This window comes from Sitodiplosis mosellana, unplaced genomic scaffold (assembly GCF_009176505.1).
Source record: "Sitodiplosis mosellana isolate CC-2019 unplaced genomic scaffold, AAFC_SMos_1.0 Smas_scaffold_11, whole genome shotgun sequence".
Classification (NCBI taxonomy): Eukaryota; Metazoa; Arthropoda; class Insecta; order Diptera; family Cecidomyiidae; genus Sitodiplosis; species Sitodiplosis mosellana.
In genome coordinates this window covers 1,971,595-1,999,146 of record NW_022595253.1, presented here as the reverse complement: position 1 = coordinate 1,999,146, position 27,552 = coordinate 1,971,595, and the positions used below count along the sequence as shown (strand labels likewise).

Below are 27,552 nucleotides of genomic sequence, written 5' to 3'. Positions count from 1 at the left end.
TCAAATTGTATTGCGAATGAATGTGATTAATGCCAACGTTTAGCTCTTTTCTGCCGGTATAATAAATAATTGAATCGTATCTCGCATTCACATTTTGACATTTGGCTACGTAAACAGGCCAGTATCCATTTCGATGTAACAAACGAGCCGCTATACAAACAAAGTCGATCCAATTGTGGAGGAGATACAAGAAACCGAAATTGTCCTGCATTTACATACTGAATTGCATCCAAATTATGTTGTTCTCATAAATTATACTCTGCATAAACCCTAAATAATATACAACAATTTCTTTTTTACATTTTTCAAGAAAATAAGCGCGTCCCAGACGCGAGAAAGAAAATATACCGAATCTCTCTTTAACCCTCAACTGCATAAGCCCGCCTTTTGGCGGGCATCATTTAAACACCTGTATAATGTGAATCGTACGGCGGATGACATTGCTTCAAGGGGAATTTTTATTTGTCAATGTTTTTTCTTTATTTTTGTCTTTGGCGTCATTTGTCTATGTCGTACGATTGGTGAGTTATAAGCAAAAATGTGCACGAAAACGAAAATTTGACAAAATAAATTATTCGGTTTCCAAATTGGACATATTTTTGACACTTTTAAACAATGGATTTCATTGTTCTCTGACTTATTTCTATCGCATTTCCTGACTAAACCATGGGAAATCTAGGATTATGAATATTTTTTTCGTTATCTATGGCCAAAAATCAACCAAATACCAGTACTCCAAGTCCTAGGAAAAATTCATGCAGTTGAGGGTTAAACATAAATAAGTGAATAATAAAGTCAACACAATAAAATCGCTGTATGAAAAGAGTCATTGCTACTGTTTATCGCTTTGTTCACCACTTTGAATGGAACTGTTGCACGAAAAAATTCACTTGAAATTACTTTTTATCGAAAATTGTCTGAAGCATGTTTATTATCGTAAAATTTTGTTCTTGCAAAGTGATACAATTTGACAATAATTTCCATATCTTTATGCTCGAGTTTTTCGAAAAGTTTCGTTTCGAATGTTATCGACATCTCAATGTGGCTCGCTATCACATCCATTTGCACTGTATACTCAAATGTCAAGTGAGTTTCTACTTAGAAAAACTTTCACGTCATCGTTTGTTTTTATTTTCTCCAGAAATGGATTCATTGAACTGCTGCCAATCTAGCAATGCAGCAAGTGTTTTCAAGTCAAAGTCAAAAGCATGAATTTCAATGGCATTCAATTTGAATGAGCATGGAGAAAACTTGGTTAATGGTTTTTATCGATCATAAAATATCGCTTATATTTTGTCGTCGTCGTCGTCGTAAGTACTACTACTAATAATCATAATCGATAATATATCGATTGCTGTGCGAGTTAAAGAACCCACAATTCAACGAAACAATTAACCGCGTTTGGTGCTGTAACCTTGAAATGCCTTGGTTGAATAAATTCATCAAACTCCCGCGCGTCATCATCAAGTACTTTTAAGTACATACATTTCCTTTGAGCAATTTTTTCTCAGTGAAAATTCATATTTTTTTTGGCACTGTTGTCATGTTCATTGTTTTATGTCGTTCATTAGAAAGAAAATGCCATTCACAGTTGTCACATATCCGCCGCTTTGTGTTGCGAAAGCAAGTAAGCAGGAACAACAACAAACAAGAACAACCGAAAAAAAACACGAATTCAATAGAAACGAAAAGCGATTGAGTTCGCAATTTTTTTTCAAACCTGCTCAATGGAATGTAAAGAAATGTGAAACAAAAATTTATGGTATGGCATGGATATCGTCATTCAACACGTTTCTCATAATGCACAAATGGAGGATAAAATGACGTGACTTTCATAGCAAATGTGTGAAAGCCAACGTAACAAGTAGAACTGTCGAGAACACGAAACAACAGCAACACACAAACAGAGGGAGGGAGAGAGAGAGAGACCGAAAAAATCCATAACAACAATGAATTATTGCCCTTAAGGAGGAAAAAGAGCATTAGAAGTTTGGGTACTACTATACGCTCTTTTGCATCGATATCAAACCAAACGACAAACCACACATAGTAAGCAATAATTCGACTTGCTCAAGCTTTTTGTGGAAATGCTATCAAAAGTTATTAGTTCATGAAGATGAATTTACTGGCCACTTCTTCTTTTATTGCTCTCCAGCAATTCATCTATAAATACTTATACAATATACCACATAAATTTGGCTACAATAATCTTCGGCTCTGACTTGAATAAAATATTCTCTATGCGTTGCACAAATTGTTGAAGTGATTGATTGGAGAAATCTGCTGAGGCCGATTTTCATGTCATATTCCTTTTTATAGTACACCCCTTGAAAGGTCAATAAACTACTCGATAAATCTTCGTCTTGTGGTTCAATGAAATGTGGTAAAGAAAGACTAAGAGCTTTCCGGTTTCACATTAAAAAAAAAATGAAGGTGATAGCATTGCGGCTAGCATTCCAGTACTCTGAGTACCAATAAACTTTTATACTTTATATTTACTTGGATTCAATTAAGTTTTGATATTAAGCAGAAACACGAAAACTTGAAGACAGAAGAAAAACAATATAGATTTCGATTGTTTTGAAACATTTGATAACATCTTATGGGGAGATTAGTAGTTGTTAGTAGTTCTGCGGATGAAATTGTACATGTTTCTGCTAAGTAAATTGGTGAATGTATCGTAACGGTTGTTATTTCTATCGGAATTGATGTCAACTCCAAATTGGAACCATTTTCCATGCCGTTTAGTGAACAGTAGTGACCCACTATTATACGACCCTTTTCCGTGATCTCCGCTGACATTTACGTTTATATAATGGTTATCATCTCTGTGTGAATTTTCATATGTTCTACCAACGACATATCGCAAAATTGGTGATGAAAAATGGCCAAATTCACCTCATCCACTTCCATACACCTTCAAGTTTTCAGACGGTTTCAATAAACGAATCATGTCGGCTGAACTCTTGCATCATTTCGGATAAGTGCTACATCATATTTGTTTTTAAACGGAACGAAATTTGGATGAATGAACGATGAATTTGTTTCAACTTCTTTGACACCGGTAACGGTATCATATCTCATACGATAGGATTCACATTCCACATTTAATGGCACAGCCAGCCGATGTCAACACATATCGATGGTTAATTATTGATCCAGCGCACCAAATAGTGTTGCCAGTCTCCTTTGACTTGCACAAAATCGATACCATAAAGGAAATTGACCCGTTGGTACAAATCCACCGCCGTACTCTGTACAAATCCGCAAAATATAGGTCAATCAATTGCTCATTCAAGAGAGTTAATATTCAACCGGGAAAAAAAACACTTACATTGTCGGCGCTTGCAGTCGTGAGGTATAAAACACTCACAACTACGATAATCTGAGTAAATAAAGCCATTTCCATGGATCTTCGAAAATTGAATGGAGTGCATGAATTGGAGTAGGTGTTTTTATAGAAAGATTTCGAGTTTTTTGTTCATCCGACTCAAGTGTTTTTCACTTTTAATCACAGCTTTTACGCAAACAAATAAATCACTCAAGATTAAAAATGAATTGGATAAGCCATTTTCAGATAATCCTAGAAAACCTTATACCTATAGTTTAAATAGAGGAAAATTTCAAATTATGTGTCAAAATTGTGCTTATATTTGAACATATGTCCAAACTGTGTGCAATATATGTGCATACTGCGTGCATGCTAGATTATGCACATTTTATGTCCAAATTTTAGTTAAATTTTACACAATTTAACAAAAAGCTAACTATATATTTTTTTATTTGTTTTAAAACGTGTAAAAATTAGGCATAATTTGTATACCATGTATAGGCACATTTAAGCACGTAAATGGTTCATTGGGATTATTACTATTTCTACGAATATTATTACTATTCGTAGCAACCTTTTGTGATAGATTCTCATTCAACTTATTCAGAACTAAACATCGAATACTCGAACACTTTCTGAATGTAATTTCCTATGGTTTTTGTTTAACTTATTGATTTTTCTTCTTTGGCACCACTTTGTTAGTTTCATATCGATTTCTGCCATCGTACACAACCATTTGTATGTCAAAGTCTCAATGAATTATGACTATATAGATCATAACAAATTCATAAATTCTGAGCACATTTTCAGATGAAAATGCCAACATCATCGCTGTATTCCACCTGTAACACATCCGCCTGAGTTGATGTGCTATTCTTATCACCCACATGTGTTGTTCTTACGTGCATGCTCTTGTTCAAAAATAGATGGGAAGGCGACAAACGGGAGCAAGGCGATACGGTATGTTTGGTATAGAAGAAATGCGTCGATAAAAAGGGTTCATGCGATCAAATCACAAAATCCATGAATGTGTCACACATGAATTATACTTATGGTTATCAGTGGCAGGCAATTTGAACACGTTCACCACATACCGCACACTCATACTCTCCAACCAATGAGTTGAAAGTATTTTTCTTCCTTTATATTTATGAGGTTACTCCATTGAATCTCCTTTGCGCCATTTTCGAAATAAATTTATCAAGTTGAACGAGAAAAAAGTTTATTATAGTTATGTCTGTAGGCGAACCAAGGTGCTGATGTGAAATACCTATTTACGGCTCTTGTGCTATTTTGAACTTATTCGAGTATGGTTTTACGTTGAAAAATGTATGAATTGAAAAATCTCAGCAAGTTCACGAATTATGAATCACATAAATCACGACTCGTGATTCACGAGTCGCGTGATAATATGAAACAGAAACCATCCGAATGAATCGTTTCAATTATCTGACTTAAATCCCTTAACCGCATTTTAATTATAATATGAATTGTTCAATTGCAGGTGAGAATTCACAGTTGGATGACTTGTATACAAGATATCGGCAGCGTTTGCGGAAATCCTTATTTGAGTCGGGATTAACAACGGCCTTTGTTGCTTGTATTATCTGTTTATGCGTTCTATTCTCCTATCAGGTAAAAATAGGTCTCATTGTTTTCTTTTCTTTTCTCTCACTTCCCCACAATACACGGTGTACACTGTACACCTCACACACCAACACACAAACCAACAGTCTGAAAACCATGAACCTTACCATTCTATTGAATTTATGTTGCAGTTGGTGTTCGATATACTGCTGACGTTGCTCACTATTATCATAATATGCGGTGTGTTAATAGCACTTCAATTTCCGATTGTGATGTCGTCTCCAATAACGGCGCTTGGTTTTGCCGTTCTGATTACGGTGAGCCTGGGCTCTGTATCGGCAAAAGTCGGCACAACACTTGCTCCATTACCGATTTTCTCACTAATTCTGGTGAGTATGGATGTTGCCTATTGTTTATATCCATAAATCGATCAATTTCAATCAACCACAACATGCATATAGCCGTGTGTTCATGCACCAATTGGGGAATGTCAAAATTTGTTTTGTCTTTTGTTCTTCATTTTAAAAAAATTAAATCAACCAACAGGGGGTGCACACAATGCTACCAGTATCATGGCCTGTTTCAGTGGTTTTAGCTGCTATCCTATCGATAATCCATTTTGGTTTCCGAATCGTGTTGAACAGCGATAATTTTCCCGAATTATTCATTCAAACGGTAAGTAAATCGTAAAATCTCACAATGTGTGATTACGAAATATCGAATCAATTTTCACTATATATGTGTCTATACCTTCTCATGCACAGTTGATAGTTGAGGTGCTATTTCTGGGTACGGCCAGTGTATCTGGCTTGTACTATCGCATTATGTCTGATGCAGCGCACAATCGAACTGTTGATGGCACACGAACTGGCATCCAACAACGAGTCAAACTGGAATGCGAACGTGAACAGCAAGAGCAGCTATTACTGAGTGTCATACCAGCGTACATCGCAGCTGAGGTTAGTGTAACACTCCTATTTCTATTTCAGCGTTTTGTGCCTTATGATGATTTTTTTTTTTTGCAATGTAATTGAATTTTTTCCCTCTCTCTTATATTCGTTTGACAACACGAATTTCCCAGGTGAAACGTAGTATTATGTTGAAAATGGCGGATGCATGTCAGCGAGCAGGTGGCCAACAAACGCGTTTTCACGAAATGCACGTACAACGTCACAACAACGTTACAATATTATATGCAGATATCGTGAATTTTACACCATTATCAGAGCAACTTACTGCCAGCGATTTAGTAAAAACGCTCAACGAACTTTTCGGCCGTTTCGATCAAATTGCACAGGTGAGGCTCTCGCACATTGATTCAAATGCGAAAAAAGCAACAAAAACATATACATAACGAAAACGAGAAATGTGAAGCGGGTGGATTTCATTGAAAAAAATTCATTTATTTATGACAGGAAAATCAATGCTTGCGCATCAAAATTCTTGGTGATTGTTACTATTGTGTGAGTGGTTTGCCAATATCTCGGCCCCAGCATGCTGCAAACTGCGTTAACATGGGCCTTCAAATGATTGAAGCAATAAGGTGAGCTCACTAATATACGCTACAGGAAATTGTAATGGAATACATTTCGCTGACACAGCGTGCAAAAAAAAAATAACACCCACCTAATTTAATTATCATCACAACGCGCGAGATAATTTTCAAACAGCGGCAAATTTGAGATGTGACAGACAGTAAAAGTTTTTGCGTGAAAAAAAGAACACCGCCAGATGAATAAGCAACCTGGGAAATAGGAGTGAATAATTGAAAAGCAGCCGGATACGTGCACAATTCACACTAAAACTTTTCATAGTTAAAATCTTTTAAAAGCTTTCTCTGCCATGAAACTTGGTAATATGATTACTTTGTATGTGGTCTCTTCATGCGAATACGTAACACCTGAAATCCTAACGTTTATTTTTGTTTTGGTTTTTTCCGGCGTTATTCCATTTATTCACTATTCGTTGTCATTCAAATTGTGAACTCCCATTCGCACTTTTCCACACACACACACACACGATCTAATTGGTTTCTAACTAGAACAAACAGATGAACAGATGGATTGTTTGCATTTTTGGATTACCTATTTTCGTCTCGTTCGATGCAAACACAATTGATTCTTAATGACAAATAAACAAAACAGAAGGAAAACCACATCATCGCTCTATCCGACATTCGCTCTCAAATATTTACACTCCATTTATTTGCTGTGTGTGTGCATTGGAACTCTTTCAATTCGAATATCATTTTGTATGGCAACGGCATCAACGATCAACACATTTTGTTTGAAAGTTTTTTTTTTTCAGACTTTGTTTTTCACACGGGATTTCTCTTTCTCTAAGCCGCTTAGCAAAAGCAATCAACCTAATGAAAAAAAAAAAAAAATGAATGGACGTGGAAGATAAAGGATTTCAAGAAAATTGCGGTAATTTTTTTCAAACGAAGCGGGTGCAGGAATCACCGATGTTGAGAATTTTTGCCTGAAAAATTATGTATGACAGGCATTGGCATTGAAATATCTGTCATGAATCGCGGCTTGTGATTTAAAAAAAAAAATCAAACAATGTCATATGCAGAATTCATCACCCTCCGTGCTGTGCGTTCATGCACTCTCGAAGCGCATTATGTTATACAATTCAATTCTCTATCACTATCATTCACCGCACCATTTCATTCATTTTTAAATAGTGAGCCACACAACACTACAGTATCACAACGAAAATACTCTGATCAAAAGAAATTATTTGCTACAGCAAAAAGACCTGCAAATGCTCATTGTTCTTCATTTTCTCCCACACAAAATTAATGTTTGATGTTCATTTAGGTCGCATTTTGCAATGATTGTAATATGATATCATTTGTATGTGTTTTTCATCTGGACGGGTTTTTCGTTGTTATTTGAATAGATGTGTACGTGAAGCGACCGGATTTAATGTTGATATGCGGATTGGTATTCATACAGGAAACGTGCTGTGTGGTGTCCTCGGCTTACGCAAATGGCAATTTGATGTAAGACACAGTTTTTTTTTTACTGCATTTTCCTCGCTCATATTTTTCCACACTAAAATGGTGAAATAACTTTATTTGAAAAATGGAAACGGTATTCATGTATCCTTTTCGAAATATGTACAGGTGTGGTCAGATGATGTAACATTGGCTAACCATATGGAATCTGGTGGTGTTGCAGGGTAAATATCCTAGAATGTTTTTATCACATTTTTCGCACATATTCATTATTTCCAATTTTTTTATTTTGTCTTTGTTCGCACCTCCTGATACAATTTTTGTTCGGCCTTTCATCGAGCCAAAATAGACAGACATGAAAAAAAGACCAAAGAACCTTTATTGGGTTTATGACCCAATGTTTTATCTCATAAGATCGAGATTTCAGTTAAAATGGTATTTTTTTTTTCTCCAGCTCTACCTCTTATCATGTGGATTATATCAGTAGCACCTTATCGTCGAAGCCAAAGAAAAAACACAATTCGATTGAAGCCTGTGGAATTCCTTCGTCTGTACGATACAGTGTTATACGTGTATCTTATTTCTTTGATTTATGTTTGCTAAACCAAAGCGCTTCTTATCCTATCTCATAGACATTGGAAAATTCATTAGAAAGTCTCTACCGCAAGCATCGGATGAAATCGATATGAAATAAACCGAGAAGACTATGGAAGAGCAATTTAGTATTTTGTCTTTTGATAATAACGGATTGAACAATGTAACTTTTACTGTATATCTATGAAATGAAAAACAAACGTCAATACGTTCCAACGTCACTGAACTGTAAACACTTCATTTTGACGTCGTTTTTATTATTTCGCATGTTGTATTTTCATTTATGTCGGTATTTATAATGATCTAATCGAATTTCCACATCGACATTTGCAAAGTCTTCGTCGTTGTCATTTCAAGCTCGTTTTCCCCATTGCAATGCTCAACAATCAACAGTTGAGAGCATTGAATATATTGGATTCCATTTCAATTCACTTGAGCATTCTATATACCAATCAAGAGTCAGTGAATCGAACTGTTGTGGTTTGCACGAAAGCTTACTCTGTGTGGCACATGAACACGGTTTGTTTGTGTGCGCGGTGGAACGCACTGTACTACAACTGATAAAAAAAATGTCTTGAAATTAAATTGCGAATTCTATTTAACCAGTCATTTCTATTCAGTGTCTCGAGGTACTTTATGCGCGTTGCGCGCAAAATGAATGCAATCGCAATTTGTTGGCAGCTGTTATGAATTTATTTTAGTCTTTTTCGCTCTCCCGCAATGAAAACATTAAACTAAATGTTGTGCCATTTTCGTTTTAATTTACTGTTTGCTTTCGTTTATTTCAAAGACGTGTCCACATAACGAAAGCGACACTCGATTATCTTGGTGATAAATTCGACGTCGAACCGGGTGGCGGAGCATCGCGTGAATCATACCTGGCAGATCATAAAGTGGAAACATTTCTCATTGTGCCACCAAAGGTAAGTCTGTCTCTGTCTCTGTCTCTGTCTCTGAATTTTAGTTGGCTTCATAAAAAACATTTGACAGCTTTCAACGGAATAAATTCCATTTTGAGCTAGGTTATATAAATATCGTATATTTAAGTATTTCCCCACGTCAGATATCGTTATATTCAGTAAAAGTAATATATCGCTGATGATTAGATGTTTCAATGCTTTTAAGCCACCGGTCCACAAACAAGCATCTGAAAGCCAATTATTTTGCTATACTTTCTATTATGTAGTTGAGAACAAATAGCAAACATTTTCAGTGCTCACTTTTATGTATCTTGACCAGTGTTGCTAACAAAGTATGGATCATAGACAAAAATCATCGTTCAAACAAGGAACATACAATTTTATGAGCACGATGTGCAAATGCAACGTTTTATACCATTTTCCAAGTATTTTATTGACTCCACAGAAACTTCGCATCAACTGTCTATAAACATTTATGAGATTACTGCGTTCGGAAGTCAAACTTTAGAACAGAATTCCCGGTGGATGAAGCCGAATTCACTCCAACTTAATGCATACAACTTATTATTGAATAAATTGTTAAATGTTTCAACTGAAAACTCTAATTTTGTTGCTCAACTGGTCAACACCATGCACGCATGCTGAAAAATTCGAGATGTTTTCGATGTTTCGTTGAAGTTTTCATAAGTTTGAATCAAATGAAATTGATGTGTGTTGCTTCCGTTGGCAGAGCAACTATGCGGAAAGGGTGAAGGACTCAATGGATGACCTCTTTTGCATTCTTTCCGAAATTGTTCAAGCTTCAAAATTATTCGTGAGCTCACGTGTTGAATAAACCACAATGCAAAATTAAAGCTTGTACAATAAATCAGCGATAAATAAGTCGTGGGATTAAATGCAAATTCTTCTAGAGACGGCTTTAAATCACGAACCAATTTTCGAATATCACAAACTTTCTCAACATAAATTGTTCTTTTTTTCATTTTTCTTCATCTTCTGCCTAATCCCATGACTTTGCATTTGAAAAACCAAATTTGCATTTATTTCTGCGCGAGAATTTTGCTCTTAAACTTTTTCTTCTGCAACTGAAAGTCATAATACAGCACTGATAAACATCAGCGTCCAGCTGTACTTATCAGTGATGATGATGACTCATCACTTTGAGTTCCTTTAAGAAGCTTTTTCAAGTCATAAGTCCATCTGCAGGCGTTTTATTCATTGTGATGCAGTGTCAAAACAAATGGCGTTTGTTTCTACGGAGCATTAAGGTGATTTAGACGTTGGATTTTCTTGCTCTCTCTCTCACTCTCTTTCTTTCTTTCTTGACTTTTCTGCAAGTGAAATGTGAATTAAAAAGCTTTTGTTCGCTATGAGCAGAAGAAAATTAAATGTGTTAAATAATTAACAGAATCTCGGCGCAGATCTTATGACTTGAACAAAGTGCAGCCACTTAAATTCTCTTTTGATGCGAAAATTTAAAACGACGGAATGATTTTTTAATTAAATTTCTTTTGAGGAAATGTGCACAGAGAGTGAAGCTATACGAATGAACAGAAAACAGCGTAAATTCCAAGGAAATTATTCGAAATTCCATAACAAGTAAAATTGCTTTGTCATCAATATTATTGTGAAGGGCGAATATGAAATTGAATCATGAAAACTTATGGAAGTCTTTTTTTCAATTCATTATCCGTTCGAGAGGCAACGAATTTTTTGATGAATGCAAACTTCGGCGTCATTATTTCGTAGATTCGCCATCGTTTCCGCTGAACTGTTGTCAAATACTTTTTATTGTTTTTCTTTCTCTTTATTCCATTTGTGTAGAGAATTTCAGTATTCAGAACATAGCAACGACGTGAATGGGCAATTATTGTTTAAAAAAATCTTGTAATTACCCTGATGCTTCATTTAGATATTTTAATTAAATCTGAATGTTTTCATCAAACACCCAACAATTTACCCGATTATTTGATGAAAATTACAATCATTCAACAAAGCTATACTAAACAGCACACTTTATTTACATTGAAAGATTATATAAATCCAAACAATATATCTACGGCTCAGAAATGATGCCAATTAAATGCAATCGCTTTTCAAACAGTGTGCTTGTGTTCCTGGAACATTGTTTCAAGGAATCCAAATGTTTGTGTTCATCAAATTATGTATTTCCATACGGAATTATTACGCAATATTTTGAGCAAAGTATGAAGGAATTAACATTTTCATGAATACTATACAAAACCAACAACTAGATTTTCTGACATATTTATATGAATGATATGTTGGAAGTTTATAGTTTCTGACAAAATATTTGCTATTAGAAAAAGTTTTGGATCTGCAATAAAAGGTTGCACACCTTTTGCTCAACCACTTTTTCCTGCTGGCCGTATGGAAAATATTCGGTTTTGTCACCCGACGAAAAAATGATATAAATTGGATTTTGCTCCGGCAAATAACTGAGATCAAACGATATAGAGCGAACGAAACGAATTTCGAGTCAAATTCGGGGAGGAAAGAATACGGAATTGTTGCGTCAAACTAACGAATGTTTGAGTTTGTTGGTTAAGTTTTTTTTTACACCGATCTAAGCGTTAATGCCAACTGACGTCAATTCGGTGTGCTGCTATAAGAAGCGAATAAAGTAAGTGGAGCACATATGGAGTGAAAACTGGAGTGAAAGTAATGTTACATAGGGCACATTTACGACATGTTTTTGTTTGAAACAAAAACGAGTGTAACCAATTGTTAGTTCAACTCTCATGCAATTTCATATACCGATTGTATTTTGCTCTGCTCATTTTATTCATATTTTATGTAAATATTTCCAATCTGATTTGAAATTTAAATCAAATACATTTGCCGCAACTAACCACAAGTTATTCATTTCAAATGGATTTCAATAGAAAACAACAACATTCGATATTCCAACTCCGAATCCAACGAAACCAGATAATCTAGCGGTAAATAAAATTTGTATCTCAGAGCCGGATGATTCAAATCCACGAACACCACTTACACCCGAAACGATGGACCGTACACCAGTCGACGAAAAGATGAACAAAAACCAATTGACACCGACAATTACCGAAGAGACTGAACAGGATGATCAATCAGTAAGCTGTAAATCATCACTTTCGCTCCCAGTTGAACCACCTGTTGGACCAGTGGAGCGTGATAGACGTAAATTATCTGTTCAAGGCTTAATGGCATTTGCCGAACGACGTCGATCGTCAAGCACATTTGCTGATATGCGAAAAATGTCCGTTTCCAATGGGGACAGCATACACATTCGATCGCCAGGTGGATATGAAAAACTTTACAAAAAGTGGTTAGCTCCGTAAATTTATCGGAATATTTTTGTTTTTGTATTTATATAGCAACGCCGGGCGGACCACCAATTCGCAATAGACCGTCGTCAAAAATGACAAAGTATGTAGAGTGTTGGGGAGCTGATAAACCGTTTGCCAATATTACTGATTCCAAAATGGCAAAGAATATCGGATTGGCTGTAAGGCATTTGGAATATGTTGAAATAACGCTCGAGCTCGTTTGCTGAAATTATTGATTTTTTTTCTCTCTTTTCTTTCGTAGAGCATTGCAATGATTGAGTCAAATCTATTACCACCGGAGCGACGTTGCTCGGATTTCAACTGCTTTGGTCCACCGTCTGAGCTGCAACCAGTCACAATGTGGTATCGGAACAGTGACCGCGAAGCGATGTTCCGTGAGCAACCGGACCCACATTTTCGTTACGATTTAGTTTGTGTGTTTGTTATGTTCTTATCATTAGGATTGCTTCAGTTAATCGTTATTCAAGGGTAAATACGCAAACTATTATTTTCTAACATTTTTCCAAACGTGATTACATCTCAAAATCGTGCATAATTTTCGCAGGAATATCAGCATGTTTGGATCGATTGGAGCTACTGCACTGACATTGGGTTTATTTTTATATTTAAGTCATTTGCAAACATCCGAATCATCTCAGCTTGGTCGCAGTGCACCCGGTCAAGTCATAGCTAATAGTCGTCTCATTCGATTGGCCATATTTTTAATATCGAATACGCTTATTGCAACTTGTGCGGTTTTTAGTGTGGTAACTTAATTCGAAGCACCTTTCTTTGAAATGGAAATCGGTTTTCAATTTTCATAAACATTCATATTGCAGATAAATTTCGAAGAGATTATAATAATGCCATCATTCAATGCAAGCAGTTTAAATGTGACAGACATTAATATAACCGAATCATTTAACATAACGGAGATTGACATTCAATATACTCAATCGGTGGAAACGGCTCCAATGTATTTGTTCTGCTGTGCATTGAGTTTGGCGGCCATTTCAGCATTTTTACGTGCTGGTTTTGTGCTAAAATTTATAGCAATGCTTTGCTGCATCGCTGTCCAAGGTTGTATTTTAAAATTTAGCAAATTGTATGCTTTTTATGACCACGACCGAAACAGGTTCGAATCTTTTTTTCCTCAATTTATCTTGGTGTTTGGCTATGTTGATTTTAACGGTGTGGAAATTTATCATTTCATATTTTACAGCAGTCATTTTGGGTTGACAACGACGGGCGTATTTTTTCTCATGCTAATCGCCATCGTTTTACATATTTTGGATCGGCAGGGTGATTTTGTGGCTCGCACCGATTTCCTATGGAAAGCCAAACTGAAAACAGAACAAGAAGAAGTCGAAACAATGAGAGGCATAAATAAGGTTGGCCATTTCTTTTTCAATATAAAGTTTAAACATGAAGATGCTGTGTGGGTGTTTGTATATGGTGGCTATGGTTGATGGTCCAATTTATGCACCCGCCTAGTCCACCGTGAAAAATGAGTTTAATTTTATTCAATTTTATTCATTTTGCTCTCTTAATATTTTCCATATTGAATCAACTTGGTTATTGTCTTTTATACTGTGTTGCCGTTGGTTTAAACGTACGATTGCTACCCCCTCTCTCTCTCTCTATCTCTCTCCCTTTTTTCTGCTCTTCGCACAGATATTACTGGAAAATATATTACCAGCTCATGTAGCCCAGCATTTCTTGAGGAAAGATCGTTTGAATGACCTGTATCATGAGCGGTACTCGTGTGTTGCGGTGATGTTTGCTTCAATACCCAATTACAAGGAATTCTATGATGAAACCGATGTTAATAAACAAGGGTTGGAATGTTTGCGGCTGCTTAATGAAATTATTTGTGACTTTGATAAGGTAGGTTTCGACAAAATCTTGTTCGTCTCCCACTCTTGTCACCCAAAAATTGAATCAATGACCTTTTATATACATTTGTACATACAATATGTACATGTAGCTAGAATTTATAACGATTCTGCTTCACTAAATATCTGCTTTGAATCATATCTACGACAATGCGAGTAGATTTTCACGTTCTGCTCCGCAAAATTTAATGCGACAGTTGAAATGTGTTTATTTAATGTATCCACACACACACACACACACACACACAAACACAAACTCACACACACATTTGCTTTTCAATGACTTTAGCTGCTGTTGAAACCGAAATTCAGTGGAATTGAGAAAATTAAAACGATTGGTAGCACCTACATGACAGCGTCTGGATTACGGCCCGGAAAAGAGGAAGGAGCAACGGTGAGTATTTTACATAGCTTTTTTCCATTTATTGTTGTGATTTGTGACAAATGGTGAAATGGTGATAGAGACCACTAACCGTTGTAACCATTTTTTTCATCCATTTTCATTCTGCTTCCCATTCGCTTATTTTGTGCGTAACCAAAGATTAACAATGAAGCGGTAAGTGTTGGATGATTGACTTTCTTCTTTTTTTCAAATTGAATTTATTAAGATGGAATTAATTTTATTGTACGGAATTAATGGGAGTTTTATTTTTCACCACAAAATAACATTTTCTTGATGCTTCAAAATGGTATTTAATCTATATTTAAAGAGCAAAACAAAATAACGTAACGCTTCCCCGTTGGCAATAGCGCTGTGCTATTCATATCCATTTCACAAACATATATATCCACAGAGCAAAGATTTAAATTTTAATTTGAACATGAAAGCTTTTTAGTCGATCATTTTGAAACTCAATGCTTCCGTCTCTAACACGGCATGAATTCATCTTTGCTAAGCGTTGCAATATCATACAAGTGATAAAATACTTTGAGCATTGAATTATGTGAAACGAAAATGTATTCTTCTTATTTTTCTTCTCCTTATTTATTCAATTCGCTGACACAATAAGCAGCTACAAAGCCATGCGTAAGAACTCCTTAGTATAACTAAGCCATTCAACTCGTCCGCTTGCAATATACGACTTTCAAACTTTAAACACACTGTTGTTGTTTGTTAGAAAGGGGAAAGTCATACGTTTCCGCTTATGAGATTAACTTTCTTTTGCTTGACTTTGCATATGGAATCCCTTTCTCCACTTGGCACACAGCGTACATGTGCTGAATGTTCGTGTATTTTGTTCCACCTCTGGGGTAAATTGTTTTCCCCGCTAATTCATCTCTTCCTAATAAGGCATGAAACAAACGCGTAAAGTTAGTTCGAGTACAGGAAACTTTAATCAAAACTTCTTCGGATATCGCAAACACAATCAAATTGCTATTTTTGTACATTCCACGAAAAAAAAAATTGGCCCAGTTTCGGTGAAAACGATATATCTACGAATGCTGCAAACGAATATGACAATAATAAAGAATCCAAATAGCTGATTTCCACACAACTCTCAGGCCAAATCAGAAAAAAGTTGCTGTTTTTAGATCATTTTATAGCGTTTATGCAAATAAAAATCAATGTTTTTGAAAGAATTGAGTCCCTTTCTTGTGGACTTGTTGTGTCTCAGCTGGAAATGCTCAACCTCACATATCACTGATTCAAAGCGTTATTTTGATTTTACTTTCGTTTTCAGCACGGTAGCAATATTAAGACATACCTTTGAAAACACGGTAATTTTGCACAAAAGTGCGTCTCTCTCTCATCACACATTCCACTCGGAATCGTTTGAATAGCTTTTGTCGAACTGTTGGATGCCTTGATACGAGTCTGTCGCAATTGCGTTGAATTTATGTCAGCAATTTTTTCTTGTTCCTTTTTTGATTTTTATTGGCGTTCGCATTTCCTGTTACATATGTGCCTGTCGTTTAAAATGTATTAACGTAACTCACTCACGTCAGAATCACGTTGAAAAGAAAGTACACAGTAGATTTCATTGAAAATGACAAAGAAAAAAAAATGCGAAATCCAATATAAATAAATGCACAAAAGAAAAACCAATAAACGTACTGATTCAGATTTGACTGTCTTGCCACAAACTGATCATTCCATTGTTTGCGATTTGAGTAGGAATTCGCTGTGTGTAGGCTTCACCTGTTTGCTGGGAATGAATTGAACGGGAAGGCAAATGGATGGATAAAAAAAGAAGCTCATTTCTTTGTTGCGGTGTATCGAAAGGTTAAATTCCGTCGGAATGGAATCATATGCATTGATTTCAATGCGAACATTTTTTTTTGAGTCAGAAAAAAGTCACTTGATTGAATCCATATGAATCATCGGGCCTAAATATGAATGGAAACGGAGATAGATAGACGGTGTCGTTTTCATTCATCTGAAGCTACCGTAATACGTTGATGATTTGAATATTATGGAAGTTTCATGAATAAAATATACACGTCAATAATAATTCGTTCCTACACATATACATGCAAATGGGAATGATAAAATACACTACTAAAGAGTTTGGTATCTGTATTCAGATGTCATTCCTTTGGTAGACACTCACCCTCGTGCGTTTACGATGTTTTTTTCCCTGAAACACGTGCGAAACATTGTCGAATATTAAACGTTTGCCGTGATTCAACCTCACAGCAACCGGTAGTTCGTTCAATCAAACGACTCAGTGGATCGTGTGAATATATTCACTGACTTGTTCCCTCTTTCGTATATCACCACATTCTTTTTTTGCTCCGGTAGCTTTCAATGATGGTTTTATTTAACCATTTTATGAGTGTATATTGATTTTACAATACTGAGTGTACACTGTACATATTTACATGCAAATTGTAAATTGACTTATTACATATCATATTCATTGGGTATATTTAGAGCGGAAATATATATGCGTTTGGTTTCATGGTGAAAAATATGTCCAGAATATCAGTTCAATCTCTTCACTCGATCGATTTTCGAATAAATCATCCAGTTGAAATCATCAAAAACTCTGCGTTGTTTAATAGACTACAAGTTGTGACTCACAACTGAACTATGTGAATTTATTAAAGTTTTCATTAAAGAATTTCCGTGTACGAACATGCACCGATGTTGATAAGTAATTGAAAACCACATTTCTATCATTAAGTGAAGCGTTTCCTCAATGTTCTTCTGCTTTAAATTTGTGTCTCCCAATTTTGAATTTTCAATGGCAAAAGTTTTATTTTTGTGTGTGTAATATATTAAATTGCAAAAAAAATATCCCGACGAACTCATTTCTTTTTTAGCTTTCAATTCTGAGACAGAATTTATGGATCATGCTGTCAATTGTTCCATTCACTATTGTTTGAAAAACCTTTTTTTTGCAGCGGTGCTTATTTATGCTGAGCATACTCTTGGTTGCATGGGTGTTGAATGTCATTCAACGCCACTAAGCTGTAGACATCTCTCTCCGGCTATACGGCAAACAACAGAACCAACACTGAACATGAAAATGACATGTTGAATTGTGTTTGTTTCCTTAGTTTCAACTGTGCCGCTACGAGAGGTCTCTTTTGTCGTTTCTTGTTGTTATTTTACATGTAAAATCAATGGTATTAGACGAGGATGCTTGGTTGACAATCCATTGTCAATTCATAATGCTTTGAACTTCCGGAATTATTCTCACATTAACGACAATGTGTCGAAAATCGATAAAATTCTTCTGCCACTATTGCTAACAACCATCGGCATTCCGGTGCAAATTGTTCGAAAAGATTGTTCTTTGATGTTTGTTCTTTGCATTTTTCTCTCTCCCTCTCGTATTTCCACCCCCCCCCCCCACCTCCCATAAATACTTAATGCAATGAAAACAAGCTTTGACTTTGTAATGGAATTTATTGATTTTGTTCGCAACGTTCTTGCTACGATGTGTTTTTCTTTCTTCTTTTTCATGGTAACAGGATGAACGCCGCACTGAAGAGCACAATGTAACCGTCGTTGTGGAATTTGCGCTCGCTTTGATGTCCGTACTCGATCAAATCAATCGTGAGAGTTTTCAACGCTTTCGATTGCGCATCGGTTTAAATCATGGTCCGGTGATTGCTGGCGTTATTGGCGCTCAAAAACCGCAATACGATATTTGGAGTAAATAAAAACACTTTTTTTTATACAATCAACTCAATTTCTCATGTAAAATTCATTTGGTTTAGGTAATACAGTGAACGTTGCATCACGTATGGATTCGTGCGGTGTCATGGGCCGAATGCAGGTACGTTATCCCAGTTCTAAATCGAATCATTTCGCACAGTGTCTATTGTTTTCAATGCACGTTTTTCAGAATTATTTTGAATTGAGTTAGATTACGGAATGTTATTTTCCATTCTATGAGGCATTGAATATTAGTATTTTCCTTTTTATGAGCGCATTGTTTTCTTTAAACAATTTTAACTCGATAAAATCAACAATACAAAGAATTATATCTTAATTTTGTGCAAATTCCTTTCAAATTCATTCGAAAATATACTTTTTTGTTGCTCAAAAACTTCGAGATAGAAAGCGTAAATCCAAATAAAATAAATAAATCCAACAACTTCGAACAATTTAGAATGAAATTCGAAGCAAACATTTCTTGGATCGAAGCATAAGTTAGAAAAATAAGAGTATCGTCTCTCTTCTAAGCAATGAGCTCGTTGAATACCAAATTTACAATCCTCAATGACGAAATTGATCATTTGCTGGAATTCAAGTAATTTCATTATTAATTTTTAAAATTCATATTATCCATTTGTTCACCAGGCAACTGAAATTACTGCAAAAGTCCTTATGGCAGCTGGTTACATTTGCGAATCTCGCGGTCCAATCTATGTGAAGGGCAAAGGCACATTAACCACATATTTTGTGAAAACACCATTTGACGATAAATTATAAACGGAGTAGTATCCATTTTGACTTTTTAACTCATTTTAATGTAAAATTCATATATTTCAACATATAAAAAAAGGGACTATATTTAAAAAAATTTAAACATGTCAAACATATTTGCTGACAAATCAAATGATGCTTACATCTAAAACTTGTGACAATTCTAGTTTGAGTGAAATAAAATTATTTAAAATATATATTTTGTACATAAATCCATACATTTGATCAATATCAAGTAAATTATTTATTGAATGACATTAGCATATTCCCGTTTTCAATTATTTTTCGAGTGAATTACATTTAAACTTTTATTTAAGACATATTTTGATTATAAATGCGGGTAGAATCAATTGAATGAGCTCACAAAATGGATAAAACATAATAAATGTGTAGATTCAAACTCAGTCTATCTGTTTAGCATAGAAGTATTTATATGGTTTTAATTGTTTTATTGATAGAAAAGAAAGTCATACAAATTTCATCACATTCGAGCTAAAAATAAATCTTATTGAGCAAATAACTGTTCTACTCATAGATAAATGTTTTATTGAAAATGCCAAAAACTAAGAAATGATCCAATCAATAAAAATAATTTATGAATGTAAATAATGAGTTTTTTTTTCTATCTATAATCGTTTGGATATTAATAACTGCTATAAATATTTCCACTTTTATTCACAGTGTAAAAATACAATCGTTTGGAAATCTATTCGAATCATACACCGAAGTCAAGTATTTTTTCAGTTTATAAGAGATTTAAACTAAACTGGGCGAAATTCAACCTCCATCTTGACACCCTTCAAATGTATATCCCCCATTTAGTAGAGCTTCTGAGCTTTGGAAAAGCTATGAAGCTTTTCATTGTATAATGAAACTACATCGGGCAGCAGAACAACTGGATTTTGTCATTGCTAATAAGTTTCCTTTTTTATGAAAAAAAAAAAAAACCTTTTACCACATTTTTCCAATTCATTGGATCTATTCAAACATTTAGCACACATTGCATAATAAACATACTGCAGTTCAAAATTGTGTGACTTTTTTTTTATCTTTCAAGCTCTTCTAAGCTACCACAACATTGCAAAAAATGTGATGTTATTCTGAAACATCTGCATCAAATATCCTGAAATGTTTACACAGTTTTGTTATAACGACATTTGCGCAAAAAAAAAAAAAATCGAAAATTCTAAATTAAAATTCGATAACATCCGACCTTGCCCCTGGCGATGGCATATTGAAATGCACGAAAATGAAAAGTTAAAATGCAAATTTTCGAATATACACAACACGTTGTGTGGTCAGTATATAAATAACGGCTATAACTTGACCAAATTGAAGCCGATCCGAAAGTTCTTTAGAAGCATCTACTCTTGAATGCCTTTAAAACTGCATTTAAACTTTTTTAAATCGAACGGCTGGGAAAAAAAGTTACAATACATACACGGACTCGAAGTGTCTGCGTGAGTGGCTACACGGTCGTTTGTACACTTGTGTTTTGACTATATATCCGATTCTCAATCATCGCCACAGGTGTCGTGTCAGTAGAGCTCGTCGTTTGTTTACATTGAAAATACTTGTTATTTTTGCTATTATTGTTGTCGTTTCATACCTGTATTTTTGAATCTACGTCACGAAAAATATACAATTTGTATATTTTTCCAATTGTGTATTCACAATAATTCAATAACAAGTGTAATTTCGATTAAATGTAACCAATTTGAAAACCACATAACCAATCCCATTGGTCTTCACTACTGAATTTTGTAACGTCATCTACGACAATTTAATATAAAATCAAGCAAGCTCAACAAATTACGATTGATTTATTTTCATTTGTGATAAATTGCTTGAAAATCATTGAGCTGTTGAGAGTTAGTGCCAAACTTTATCGCTGTGTTTGTAAAAAACGAACTTGTAAATTTCATCTGTATTTTTACAGCTCTTCACTAAATTCTGTTAACCGCTTAATTTTCATATTCAAAATATGTCTTCCAGCTCAAAAAGTTTAAATTTACAATAAACAACACTGTCCGAACGACATAGAAAACACTCAACAAATTTAAGTGGAAATTGGCAATAATAACATGAGAGGCAATACTAATTGCGACCGCTTTCATACCTGAGAAGTGCCTGTGCCACAATGTAATTGAGAACAAACATTTTGTATCAATTTGAAAGTAATATCTTAATTGCATCGCATTCAACTACACACTAAACTGATTCTTCTTTTGCCATCGATACGGATTGATTTGACAGTGGTTATCGAGCTGTCATCGAATCAACACGTTAAGATTGCGAAATCCTCATTGAATTTCATTCAATTTTCCAACAACTAGTTTCCCTTGGAATATTTTTTTTCTTGAAATGGTAAGCGTGAACTGAACTCAGAATAACACATTCAAAACTAATATTTATAATGAGATTTTCTATGGAAAAAAAGGTTTAATTTTGAAGTATCGTCTATGACTTACGTTTGCTAAGACTAGTGCTGACAATTTTTCAACAATTTGTCAGTCACTCCTAGATTATTACGCAAAGTGACATTAAAGTTTTTTCAAATTCATCGATAATGAACCTCTTCTCAGCTTTGACGTGCCCTGCTCTTACGCATAAAGTAGTAAACAACATTCGCTTGAATATAAATAATCTGAACAGATCAAGCGTTGAAAGTAGTTTTTGTTTAGCCGTTGCGTAGAGAAGCTGTGGACAACGAAAATTTTGTTGAACGAAAAAGTGAATATGAATTATTTAGGCCGTGCATTTTGGCTATCATTCATTGGATTTGCCTGTAGTGTGAGTTGTCAATTTTGTACAAAGAGTTAATTCCATGCTCTTGTTCATGGTTCGTTACTGATAACGATTAACTGATGTGTTTATATTGTGAAAGTGTAAAATATTATATAATCGCTTTGGACTTCGCTTGACTTCTGTTTGGACTGGTTTTATTATCTACTCAGTTTGAAAAAAAAAAACAGTAGAAACATTTATGGCATTTACTGAATAAAGCAGAAGTGTCAGATTTTACTTTATTTTGGTTGAATTTCCGCGCAATCTATCGTTTTTTGAAGTATACAAGTACAATAATGCTCAGTCATGTCTACCGAGTAAGGTTCGATGTTTCTAGAGTCGGCATTTATTGAATTGACTATTTAATTTTATTGTTTTGAATTGATATTGTAAAAATTATTCTGTTTTGAAAATGATTTGAAATGATTCGATATTGATGGTCTTTGAAATTTCAGTCGCAGGTCAAAATTGAGCAATTGCCTTCACCTCGTTCACTGTGCGGCGAAGGACCACATTGGGACGTTGCGACTCAAAGTTTGTATTACATCGATATTGAAGGACCAGAATCGACAATCCTACGATATGATTACAAGGAAAACAAAACCTATCCGGCCACCGTTGACAATGTGCCCTTGATGACATTCGTTCTACCGATTGAAAATTCCACCGATGAATTTCTGGTCGGTTCAGACACCATCGCCAAAGTTATTCGTTGGGATGGAAAGTCATCAAAAGGTCAATATGTTCGAGATGCGTTCGCTGTTGAATCCGGAGACTACTACAGCACCAATCGTTTCAACGATGCCAAATGCGATCCGGTGGGTCGATTCTTTGGCGGCACTCAACGTTACAACGAATGCAAAGGACCATTCAATGTGGCAACCGCATCATTGTATCGCTATGACCGGCAAATTGGCGTGAAACACCTGAAGGGAAATGTGTTTATTTCCAACGGCCTGACATGGGTTGCCAATAAATTTTATTATATCGACTCGTGCGCACATGACCTCAAAGAATTTGACTACAATATTGAAACTGGAGATATATGTATGTTCAACCGGTTTAACGACTTAATTTTTTTATACAAATCAATACATTTATTACAGGCTTTGTTATGCGCTAAATCCATCACGCTGAATAAATTCATGTGATAGATTTATGCGATAAATGTGATGTGCTCGCTTTGTGGTGAACGAAGTCTGTTGCTCTTCAGTACATGAATTTATTCAGCGTGATAGATTTAGCGCATAACAAAGCCTGATTTATTACATATTTGGATAATCACTTATCGCAATTTAAATGTCTTATTGTTTAACGAGCAGCAAATGAGCGCACCATGTTTTTGAACAGAGTAGATGGAAAAACACCAGACTTTGTCCTTGATGGCATGACTAGCGATGTTGAAGGAAACCTCTACATTGCCACCTATAATGGACACAAAGTTTTTAAATTAAATCCAAAGTAAGACGAAGAAACTAGAATTTTCGGACCAAAAGTGGTTATTTTTATAAAAGAGAGAAGTGTTCGTTCATTAACTCATTTATTGCGTTGAATATTTGATGTGATTTTCTATGTCTCGTTTGCAGAACCAGCGAAGTGTTGGCAGAATATGTATTTCCCAATGTAAGCAAAATAACATCAGTTGCTTTTGGTGGGCCAAACTTGGATATACTCTACGCAACAACCGCAACTCGTGGTGACACACAAGATGAAGCTGGCCATTTGTACAAGATTACTGGCCTAGGAACAAAAGGATCGGCTGGAGTCAAAGTCAAATTATAAGATGAAATTATGACATTCCCTAATCGTTTCCTTTTTTCATCAATTCAATTGATACGACTCACAAGATGTTCAATTGCCGTCTTTTCCAGTGATTCGATTGACGGGAATTCTTTGCAATGTTTTCAACAGACAACAATGAAATGAATAAAAATGTATAGCAAATCTTTTGAGTTTATCTTTTGAATTATAATCTTATATATAAAATGAAAGAACGAGGAGAACGGTTGCATTCTTGACAACTTTGATATTTTGATGTACACACACATATAAAAACGTATGGCGGATTGGAAAACGTCAGCAATGAACTAAACTATCACTTGGTGTAGCAAGTTCATTGAATGTGTGAACGGGTGGCAATATTCGTTGACTTCAAAATCATATGAAAAACCACACAAGTGTTGACAGTGCAAACTCACGATTTTTTCGAAATATTTCTTTGGAAAACAAATCGTGGATGAAGCCTAGGCTTTGCAGAGCCCGAATATCAACAATAAAAGAAAATAAATGAATATAATTCCTAAACAAATAATGTATATAAAATGTATGGCATTTCCAATCTCACCACTGTTCACCACAATCAGTCAAAGCATTAATGTGAATTACGCATGACAAAGTGACTTTGACAGCACACGCATATGAATTGTTGTCATGTTTACAGTCGGAAATGTCAATGCAAAATCTCCAGTATCCAGTTTCACTCTACTTTCGAAACCACAACCAAATAGAAGAAAACGCCTTTGTTTATGCTTAGAACTTTCATTGATAAGTTCTCGATAAATTCGCCTGGGCGGCGATACGCTAGTAAAAAAGCAGAGTGAAGCAAATCGTATGTGCAATGTACATTTTGTATAATGAAGTTGCAAAATGCTTTTCTTATGTTCGATTGGCGCAAAATTCGCTTTTGCAAATATTTAAAGTCCGAAATTTATTCCCAACGGTTCAAATGAACTTGAATAAGCACTTCAATGTATTATTCATGCATCAACTCAATCACAATCATGTACGTTCAACAACTCAAGTTTTTCTATCCATTGTGACTGAACTGTTGTCAGTAACAGAAATCCCAGCTCACGAAGACTCAATCCGATATTGCTCATTCGACAAAAATGAAGGGTTTTTTAAATATAATTGTGTTCCTATTGGTTGTTCAATGTTATGACTTTAGTCCAATTGAAAATGAAATCGATGACTATATCAAAATCATAACGGCGTATTTCAAGCAAACCCGTAACGTAAAGGTCTTAACACACATTTCATGCTTTTCACAAAGTAAGTTACACATTCCTATTACTTTCATTTTATCTAATAAGTAAATAACACTCGTAAACCAACAGAACATGAAGATTGAATAATAATAAATTTTTTAGGTGAAAATGCACAAATTTCCTTCGAAATGTCACGGCAAAATGTGCAATCTCGGTTCATAGCTGAATTTGAGAAGACAAAAATGCTCATCGATACGCCAAATAACACCATTCAAGGATTCGTTGTCGATATGAATTGCGACAGATTCGAGGGAATTTTTAATGAAGGCGATCAAGCAATTATATTCCGGGACAACAATTTATGGCTATTCATCGATAATAACATCGACTTGGTGGGCATCGATGCACGGGTTAGTATGGATTTTCAAGAAATATTTTGTCGGTTGCAAACGGTAGAATGTGACAAAAATCATATCAATGCAAACGATCATTTCCACAAATTTCTAAATGATCCGAACTTTTTCAGGCTCAGTACAGATCAAAATTTAATGAATTAAACGCATTGCCACTGAGTGACCTGTTCATTGCAAAACGAATTGTACAGACTCCGATGCAATGGCTACTTTACGATGCATACAAAGTAGATTACGATTATGACATGGTCATTTCACGAAACGGATTGATTGAAGCAACGGCAAATGGTAGAGCGATCGTAAATGAGGCAGACTTTTTTGCAAAGCGAAGGAAAGATTTAAACGGAATTTCTCTTCCTTGCGGTTTGGTGGTAATAAGTGATGTATATTTTTAAGCATTTTCCTCATTTGAGCCAAAACCATTTTCATATTTTTGTTCAAATCTGTTCTAGCTTGCATATCCAGAGAAATTCACATATGTTGACGATCCAGTAACAAATCACATTGACACATTTACCAAGGCCTATGTAAAATTGGGAGAGAATCTTCGCGAAGACTTAAACATGAGGCATTTTTAAATTACTGATCGTTCATACTTTTCGTTGATAACTAATTGAGATATTTTTTCAGTTGTCAAATTTTGCAAGTCGATAGCTATGGTTGGCTAACCAATGGAACATTCAATGGAATTATGGGATTGTTTCAAAGGAAACAAATCAGAATGTCTTCACATGGAATTAAGTATAAAATTCCACTTCACACAATGCACAATAGGGTGTTTTCGGTATTAAATAAACAGAAAATGGTAGTTTTAGTTTGATAGAGCAGAGAATTTGGAATCGATTTCATATATTTTTGTTCGGAATCAGTCCAAGATGCCACTTCCCACAAGCAAAACAAATGTTCGTCGAATTTTGAGGTTATATACTATTCACTGAAACTAATCTGATATTTTCCACTTTTTTCAATGCAAACATTTATTTTCACGTAATTTTCATTGGAATAAGTGGCCGAATAGTCGAAAATTCACACAAATTGTATTTCCTCTTTGACCGGTTCTTCAGTCATAGAAAAAACACCGACAAACTCATTTTTTTCACAGAAATTCATTCAATGAGTTTGAAATAGACGATAAATTATCTAAATGCACTAAAATATCCAATCGAACAAAACCAGGAAGGCCAAATTGCAGCAAAACCAAAACGTAAACAAAATGAGCTGTCATCATGAAATCTGAGCTTCTTTGACATTTTGAAGGGCTACCAATGCACTTGTGCGAATGAATCACAGTCAATTCGCACACAGTGATTCGCGCAGATGTATTTTGGTCTTGTCAAACATCAAACTAAGCCCGAATTTCATAATGACAGCTCGTTTTTGTTTACGTTTTGGTTTTGCTGCAATTTGGCCTTCCTGGTTTTGTTCGATTGGATATTTTAGTGCATTTAGATAATTTGTCGTGTATTTCAAACCCATTGAATGAATTTTTGTGAAAAAAATTAATTTGTCGGCGTTTTTTCTATGATTGAAGAACCGGTCAAAGAGGCAATACAATTTGTGTGAATTTTCGACTATTTGGTCACTTTTTCCAAAGAAAATTACGTGAAAATAAATGTTTGCATTGAGAATTCATCTCTGGTAGTGAGATTGAATCGAAAAAAGTGGAAAATATCAGATTAGTTTCAGCGAATAGTGATATAACCTCAAAATTCGACGAATATTTGTTTTGCTTGTGGGAAGTGGCATCTTGGACTGATTCCGAACAAAAATATATGAAATCGATTCCAAATTCTCTGCTCTATCAAACTAAAACTACCATTTTCTGTTTATTTAATACCAAAAACACCCTAATGCACAAT

The 27,552-nt window shown here is 35.1% G+C and overlaps 2 protein-coding genes across 15 annotated transcripts in view; both read left to right on the top strand.

Moving 5' to 3' along the window:
* LOC129567280 (adenylate cyclase type 2) overlaps nt 1-20,112 on the top strand; it is a 50,347-nt gene extending 30,235 nt beyond the window's left edge. For 6 of the 13 annotated variants that reach the window (XM_055443952.1, XM_055443954.1, XM_055443953.1 and 3 more), the window contains 21 exons: nt 4,836-4,966; nt 5,110-5,307; nt 5,465-5,593; nt 5,683-5,877; nt 6,000-6,215; nt 6,334-6,461; nt 7,826-7,928; nt 8,052-8,107; nt 9,268-9,400; nt 12,304-12,700; nt 12,778-12,908; nt 12,992-13,218; nt 13,295-13,496; nt 13,569-13,864; nt 13,952-14,120; nt 14,404-14,616; nt 14,914-15,018; nt 15,166-15,180; nt 18,546-18,729; nt 18,795-18,853; nt 19,381-20,112. In XM_055443952.1, the coding sequence (XP_055299927.1) occupies nt 4,836-4,966; nt 5,110-5,307; nt 5,465-5,593; nt 5,683-5,877; nt 6,000-6,215; nt 6,334-6,461; nt 7,826-7,928; nt 8,052-8,107; nt 9,268-9,400; nt 12,304-12,700; nt 12,778-12,908; nt 12,992-13,218; nt 13,295-13,496; nt 13,569-13,864; nt 13,952-14,120; nt 14,404-14,616; nt 14,914-15,018; nt 15,166-15,180; nt 18,546-18,729; nt 18,795-18,853; nt 19,381-19,512 (3,419 nt within the window). In that variant the 3' untranslated portion in view covers nt 19,513-20,112. Of the gene's footprint in view, nt 1-3,978; nt 4,292-4,835; nt 4,967-5,109; nt 5,308-5,464; nt 5,594-5,682; nt 5,878-5,999; nt 6,216-6,333; nt 6,462-7,825; nt 7,929-8,051; nt 8,108-9,267; nt 9,401-12,303; nt 12,701-12,777; nt 12,909-12,991; nt 13,219-13,294; nt 13,497-13,568; nt 13,865-13,951; nt 14,121-14,403; nt 14,617-14,913; nt 15,019-15,165; nt 15,181-18,545; nt 18,730-18,794; nt 18,854-19,380 lie in introns of those variants that run through there. The other 7 variants (XM_055443960.1, XM_055443959.1, XM_055443958.1 and 4 more) reach the window with 3 other exon arrangements.
* A 920-nt stretch (nt 20,113-21,032) lies between these two features.
* On the top strand, nt 21,033-24,237 carry LOC129567314 (regucalcin-like). Of its 2 annotated transcripts, XM_055444080.1 has the most exons (5): nt 21,033-21,420; nt 21,502-21,873; nt 22,749-23,340; nt 23,616-23,754; nt 23,880-24,237. In XM_055444080.1, exons 2-5 carry the CDS (start codon nt 21,871-21,873, stop codon nt 24,073-24,075), a joined length of 930 nt encoding a protein of 309 aa, XP_055300055.1. In that variant the 5' UTR covers nt 21,033-21,420; nt 21,502-21,870; the 3' UTR covers nt 24,076-24,237. The 2 variants fall into 2 exon arrangements, with proteins under 2 accessions (XP_055300055.1, XP_055300054.1); XM_055444079.1 differs by lacking the exons at nt 21,033-21,420; nt 21,502-21,873 and adding an exon at nt 22,072-22,299.
* The last annotated feature ends 3,315 nt before the right edge of the window (nt 24,238-27,552 follow it).

Bases quoted from the DNA above. Each gene is read 5' to 3' on its own strand.
- LOC129567314 (XM_055444079.1), top strand. From the start codon at position 22,246: ATGAATTATTTAGGCCGTGCATTTTGGCTATCATTCATTGGATTTGCC. The intron at 22,300-22,748 runs GTGAGTTGTCAA...TTGAAATTTCAG, and splicing joins TCATTGGATTTGCCTGTAGT to TCGCAGGTCAAAATTGAGCA. The intron at 23,341-23,615 runs GTATGTTCAACC...TTTAACGAGCAG, and splicing joins TATTGAAACTGGAGATATAT to CAAATGAGCGCACCATGTTT.